Source organism: Garra rufa, chromosome 8 (genome assembly GCF_049309525.1).
Source record: "Garra rufa chromosome 8, GarRuf1.0, whole genome shotgun sequence".
Taxonomy (NCBI): Eukaryota; Metazoa; Chordata; class Actinopteri; order Cypriniformes; family Cyprinidae; genus Garra; species Garra rufa.
In genome coordinates, this window is record NC_133368.1 from 23,237,442 (window position 1) to 23,244,391 (window position 6,950).

General features: G+C 35.8%; 1 protein-coding gene across 1 annotated transcript; it reads left to right on the forward strand.

The window, feature by feature from the left end:
* The first annotated feature begins 1,245 nt into the window (after positions 1-1,245).
* LOC141340930 (translin-like) lies at positions 1,246-6,949 on the forward strand. The gene is made up of 6 exons (XM_073846050.1): positions 1,246-1,486; positions 1,803-1,896; positions 1,973-2,069; positions 2,162-2,277; positions 2,366-2,445; positions 4,766-6,949. Exons 1-6 carry the CDS (start codon positions 1,421-1,423, stop codon positions 4,994-4,996), a joined length of 684 nt encoding a protein of 227 aa, XP_073702151.1. The 5' UTR covers positions 1,246-1,420; the 3' UTR covers positions 4,997-6,949.
* The last annotated feature ends 1 nt before the right edge of the window (position 6,950 follows it).

Here is a 6,950-nt window from a genome sequence, read left to right on the forward strand (position 1 = left end):
AATAAATATGTGACCAGACGTGTCTAGTAGACAGTTATTCTGTTTAAAACAAGACAAATGCAGTGGCTAAAAACGAGGAATAAAAGTCTTACGTCTGTACTTGTCAAGTCTGTTCCTGATAAATACGTTTGTTAAAAGCCTAACATCTTTCAAAAAAAAAAAAAAAAAAAAAAAAAAAAGAAAGAAAGAAAGAAAGAAAAGAAATGAAAGAAAGTTAAAAAAATATGACCATTATCTGTTCTTGTGATTTTGGTTGCTTTGCTGCTGACAGTTCTGAATAATTGCTATCATTTATTCGTTATTTATCTTGAGGTACAAATCATATTTATTTTTTTATTTATCTAGTTTATTTTTCAAATAATTGAATTTAAAATTTTGTGTGGGAAAACAATGAAACATATGATATTCATAAATAGAAGAAGAGAACAGGTGTGATTTATCTTGAAAAAATTATTCATTGAATTTAGAATTTAAGAAAGAATTTGTGTGGGGAAATAATGAAGGATAAGATATTCATAAATACCACAGAGAGAACAGGTATGACAAAAACTGTAGTTAGTAATGTAATCCATTACATTACACATTTTATGCAATATAATCAGACTACTTTTAGATTACTTTTGACCTAACGTATTTATCAAACTGATTTAAAAAAGGATAATCTTCTATCATATTGACATAAAAATACAGAGAGTAAGAAAATATATTTCATTTCTTATTCTTAACAACATTGTTACGTCAAGGTTTCCCATGTGGTTTTTAGTTTTTATTGTTTTCCCCAAATTATTGAATTTTGTGTGGGAAAATAATGGAAGATAAGATATTTCTAAATACCACAGCTATGAAAAAAATTGTGGTTAATAATGTAATCCATTAAATTACACATTTTATGTTTGTGGAGTTTAATGAAAAGCTAATATTTAATTAAATTATACAAACATTAAAAAATGTTTACCTTCATACCATGTGACTATAAATATTTATTTTAAAAAGCCTCGTTAATTTTATAAAGCTACGTATTTATAACGTATTCTTCGTTTTTTTTTTTCGGTTTTGGCAACTCGGATAAGGTTTTTTTTTTCTTACCGAGTCAAAATTAAATGATTCTGAGTAAAAACTGAATAAAATTTTATTGAATTAACGTTAGTTGAATTGAAGCTAAGCCAGTAGAGGGCGTCTGGATCACCAGCAAAATGCATGAAGAGAGAGACGATCATTACATCATTATAATGCGACGAACTGAACAAGGACAGATGTTAGCGTGCATGCTGATGATTTCAGTTATAACTGCTGGCTGTTTGTTTCACGAGAACGACTATTAATAAACAGTCTCTGTTTACATCCTAACGTTATCTAAATACTGTATATTTGGAGCAGTTGGTCACAACAAATAGCGACGCACAAGCCAACACATTTGAAGATGTCTGTAACGGAGATGTTTAGCTATATCCAAGGTTTTCTGAGTGCCGATCAAGATATTCGAGAGGTAAACAACTGCACTGACACGTAACCTGGCTTTTTAAAAGCGCGATATAACGTTAACTTTCCTGAAGAAGGTTTGTTCAGAAGCAACGTGAAGTCCGTTTCAAATGTTAAGCACTGTTCGCAGAAACTCTGCATAAAATATACCTTTTTTTTTAGGAATACTTTCACAGGAAATATGTGACTTTTGAATCAGACATTATAAAGTGCAACAGATGTTAAAGTCTAGACAGGAAGTTCTGTTTATCTCTTTCTGAATATTACTGTTTTTAATTCATATGTGCTGTCGGCTGACTCATCATTCTATGCTCTTCCTACAGGACATAAGAAAAGTTGTCCAAGTTTTGGAGCAGACAGCAAGAGAGATCCTCACTGTTCTTCAAAGTGTCCATCAACCAAGCGGTTTCAAAGACAGTAAGTTAACATACTCAATCCAAGTCTTTTGGTCTACATAATGTCTTTTATAATGCGTTTTCATTCCCTCCTCCAGTTCCCAGCAAGTGTCTGAAGGCCAGAGAGCTGTTCTGCACTGTAAGAAACCACACTGGAGAGCTGAAAACTAAGTTCCCTGTGGAACAGTACTATCGGTTAGTGTGGATGCCTCTTACACATGCTTCTAGTCTGGATAATTGATTAACTTTCTAGTGATAAATACTAACACATTCTCACCTTTTCATAGGTATCATGAACACTGGAGATTTGTTCTTCAGCGACTTGCCTTCCTTGCTGCTTTTGTGGTATACCTGGAAAGCGAGTCCTTGGTTACACGTGAGGAAGTGGCACAAATTCTTGCCAGTATGTAATTTTCAGGTTTATTCATACTGTATATTTTTAATACTTGTATGAGGCTGTTGTAGATGAATTCTGTTTTACACTTCTGCAGTCGAAGTCGACAGAGAAAAGGGGTTTCATTTGGACGTGGAAGACTATCTAGCAGGAGTTCTTATTTTGGCAAGTGAGCTGGTAAGTGTTTTTTTTTTTTTCAAACTAGCAATCTTCTTTAGTAGTAACAGTACACCTGCTACTGTGTGCAAACATTTAAGATTACATTAATTTACCATTTAAAGTGATTACATGTTTTTTTTTATTTGAATGAGTTTCTGGAAGTTCACTTATCCACCCTTTTCTTCCTGTAAGAGCTGATGCAGCAATTTGTAAATTTTATGGGTCTGGCTTCCGCTCTCATCCGCGTCCAGCTACATTTAGCTGTACAAAACAGTTTGTTTTGCTGCTTGATATAGCAAATTGGTGTCTTACCATATTATTTTAATGTATTATCTTAATTATAAGCACACTGGTTTGTAGTGCAAACAGTTTTATCATTTATTGCACGTTGTTATTCTTCTTATTTCCCTATAGTGGATAATGAACCAGAAGTTTCACCCATAACTTAAGGTGCAATATGCCATCTGTTGTGTTGGAGTATCAAAAAGATTACTGCTGCTACATTATTTACAATATTGTTGTATGTGCAGTATTAACACAACATCAGTAATTTTATTCATTTTCTTAAAGGAGTCACGGATCCCCATTTTCCACAAGTTGATATGATTCTTTAGGGTCTTAATGAAAAGTCTATAACATATACTTTGGTTAAAATTTCTCAATGGTACAGTGCCTTGCGGAATTATTCATACCCCTTCATTTTTTTCACATTTTGTTATGTTGCTGCCTTATGTTAAACTACTTTAAATTACTTTTTTTCCCCACATAAATCTACACTTCCTACTCCATAATGGCAAAGCAAATAATAGGATTTTAACATTTGTGCAAATTTATTAAAAATAAAAAACTGAAAAGATCCCGTTGCATAAGTATTATGGGACACTTGAAATTTAGTTTAGGAGCATTCATATTGCTTCTAGATGTTACTACACTTCGAGTGGAGTTAAACTGTGGCAAATTCATTTGAATGAGTATGATTTAGAAAGGCACACACCTCTCAGAAAAGGTCTAACAGCTGAAAATGCATATCAGAGTAAAAACCAAGTCCTGAGGTCAAGATAACTGCCTGTAGAGCTCAGTGACAGACTTGCGTTAAGGCAATAATCTAGGGAAGAGTTCAGAAAAACATCTGTTGCATTGAAGGTTCACAGAAGCATTATCCATAATGGAAGATGATTGGAACAACTAGGACTCTAGGAAATGTCTGCCAGCCCCCATCCAAGCTGACAGAGCTTGAGAGGTGAAAAGGTGAGGCAAAGAATGGCAGATAATTGCCAAATGCAGATGTGCAAAGCTTGTCACATCATATTACCCAAAAAGACTTGAGGCTGTAAAGATGCTTCAACTATGTACTGAGTTAAGGGTATGAATACTTATGCAATGTACTTATTTCAGTGTTTTATTTTAATAAATTTGTAAAATTTGCAAATCTGGTTTTTGCTTTGTCATTATTATGGTGTATGGAGTGTAAATTGATGTGGGGAAAAACTGATTTAAAGCAGTGTAACATAATGCTGCAATAAAACAAAATATGACAAAAATGAAGGGGTATGAATACTTTTGCAAGGCACTGTAGTGTAAAACAACACCCTTTTTACCGTGTCAAAAACGGCTCTGTTCACAGCGATCCATTTCGGTGCATGTCCCTTTAAATGCTAATGAGCTCTGCTCACCCCGCCCCTCTGTTCCGTGGGGTGACGAGAAGTTTTCTGAAACCGTAAACTTTAGCAGCATTAACTTGCCAACTGGCATGTTATTAGGAAAGGCGATTTGCAAAGATTCATTTAAAAAAAAAAAAGGACTCACTTATACTGTAGGGTACTCACTTCTTCTGTAGGTGAAGCTGGATCACGAATGATTCGCACGGACATAGAAACATTTAGGGCAGATCGAGGTGTGCATTTCTTTCAAAAATAAAATGAATCCTCAGTGTCTTTAGCGGGTCACTTATCGGTAGTAAATGATGACTGCTATGTTCATTATTACATCCAACAACAAAACAATTCATTCGCTTAATAGGCATTCTTGCCTACCCCATGGCGAACAGTTTACAGCTCACTCAAAGTTGGTCTATGCTAAAACGGCAGTGTCAGTCAACAATCGTGGAAAGGGCCTGGGCCTGTGTGACGTCACACAGCCAACAATCTGAGAATAGGTTTATATGAGAAAGGTGTTATGATTTACAGGGATTAAAAAAAAAAAAACATTGGGTGGATTTTTGTCGTAGGGTGGTTGTGTAAACACTCTGCCAACACACATTTATGTTCAAACAACATGTAAAAGAGTATTTTGTATCCAATGACCTCTTTAATGTACCTGTTGCATTTTTCCTATTTAGTCCAGGCTGGCAGTGAACAGCGTGACTGCAGGGGACTATGGACGCCCGCTGAGGATCTCAAACTTCATCAATGAACTTGACTCTGGCTTTCGGCTGCTCAACTTAAAAAACGACCCTCTTCGCAAGCGCTACGATGGCCTCAAGTACGACGTGAAGAAGATTGAAGAGGTGGTGTATGATCTTTCCATCCGAGGCCTTGCCAAGGAGCAGGAGGCTGGAGGAGATAAGTAAAGGCAGTGAGGGAACACAAGAGGCCGCGGGGCACTACCCTGGCTGGGATTCTCCACAACTGGAATTGTGGTTAAACCTGTCAGCGAGCAGGTGGTCGGAGGAAGAGGGGAGGGAATGGAGGTTTTGAAGCCCCAGCAGCCTTGGGCGGTGTCTTTAAGCCACCTGCCCACCATGACAGAAATCACTTCAGATTTTAGTGGGGAGATCTTCTCTTTCTCACTTTTGTTGAGAGATGCTTATGCACAGCTGCATTTTTTGATTGGATGCTTTTTACTATTATTGATGTTTTTGTTTCGGCAATCTCTCTTCTTGTGAATCATTGTACAGTCAAACAAAAAGCAAGAAAACATTTTTGGCCTGGAGATATTTAAAAATGCTGTTAAAAAGTTCTGTGCCTGTTTTGTGGCTTGTCCAGTTGAGACATCAAGACATTTTCTTGATGTTGAAATATTACATAAATATTACATTTGACATACACACATACTCATCAAGATACCCAAGCACTTTTCTTGAATGTTACTGTTGAAATCACATGCTAATGGTATCTTGCTAAGGTGTACATGAAGATAAAATTAATAAATGTACCAAAATGTTTAGTTTAATACTGCAAATACATATTAAGGGATGGTTTACCAAAAAATGAAAATTGTGTTATTAATTACAACGTTCCAAACCTGTAAGATCTTTGTTCATCTTCAGAACACAAATTATGATATTTCTGATAAAATCCGAGAGCTTTCTGACCCTGCATAGACAACAACGCAACTGATGCGTTCAAGGCCCAGTAAGGACATTGATAAAATACTACATGTGACTTTAGTGGTTCAACCGTAATGTTATGAAGCTATAAAAATTATTTTTGTGCAAAAAGCATTCTTGTAGCTTTACAACATTACGCTTGAACCATTGATGTCACATGGACTATTTTAACAATGTCTTTACTACCTTTCCAGGCCTTGAACGTGTCAGTTGTGTTGCCATCTATGCAGGGTCAGAAAGCTCTAGGATTTCATCAAAAATATCTTTGTGCTCTGAAGATGAACAAAGGTCTCACAAGTTTGAAACGACATGAGGGTTGAGTAATTAATGACACAATTTTCATTTTTGTGTAAACTATCCCTTTAAATCATCTGGTGGTTAAAGGATCAACCACTCGCTGTGGGTACATATTTACTCTTTAATGTATTTCTCCATTAAAATGACAGTTTATCCAAAAATAAAAGTTCCGTTATTATTTACTCACCCTCATGTCGCTCCAAACCTGTCTTACTTACTCTTTTTCTGGGGAACGCAATATTTTTGTCCATACAAAGTCAAAAGAGTCCAGTGTTGTTTTGGACCCCATTGACTTTAATTATATGGAGAAAAATTTGATCTTTTGTGATGCACAGAGGAAAAATACACAGGTTTGGTACGACATGAGGATGAGATTAATACTTAAGTGAATTTATCACTTCTGCTTTTCGTTTCATATGTTTCTTTTCTTTGTTCTGGTTCTTCATGTTGTTGTATGCTGAACTCCACCTCCAGACAGTGTCGTATCCGAAAGAGCTTTGGAGAAACAACACTAAAACCTTAGTGTCAAGGTCAAACGGACAGTGTGTTTGTTTTCCTTTGTGGCAAGCTTTATACCAACTTTTATGTTCCTTCCAATTTTGTTTGTTGATTCTCAGTGCATTGACTTGTTTTTATTACTCTCCTTCTTTGTGGGTGCATGTTTTGTCTGCTCTTTCAGTGTTTTGGGGGGCTTTTACTTCAAATGGTTAAAAATACATTTTCTGTAGTAATGCTTTCTGTTCTTTGTTTCTCCCCAAAGACAGATTTCTTACCTTTCCTGAGTATTTGGAGGTAAAATGCCTCATGTGTTCATGTGATTGTTCAACTTTCGCTTTTCACTGGGAAAACGCTTGTTCACTAATGTTATGTAATAAAGATTCACTGGTAGTCAGTTGAG

Excerpts from the sequence above, each read along its gene's own strand:
- LOC141340930 (XM_073846050.1), top strand. The coding sequence starts at position 1,421 with ATGTCTGTAACGGAGATGTTTAGCTATATCCAAGGTTTTCTGAGTGCC. Across the intron at positions 1,487-1,802 it reads CCGATCAAGATATTCGAGAG|GACATAAGAAAAGTTGTCCA; the intron begins GTAAACAACTGC and ends CTCTTCCTACAG. Across the intron at positions 2,278-2,365 it reads AGTGGCACAAATTCTTGCCA|TCGAAGTCGACAGAGAAAAG; the intron begins GTATGTAATTTT and ends ACACTTCTGCAG.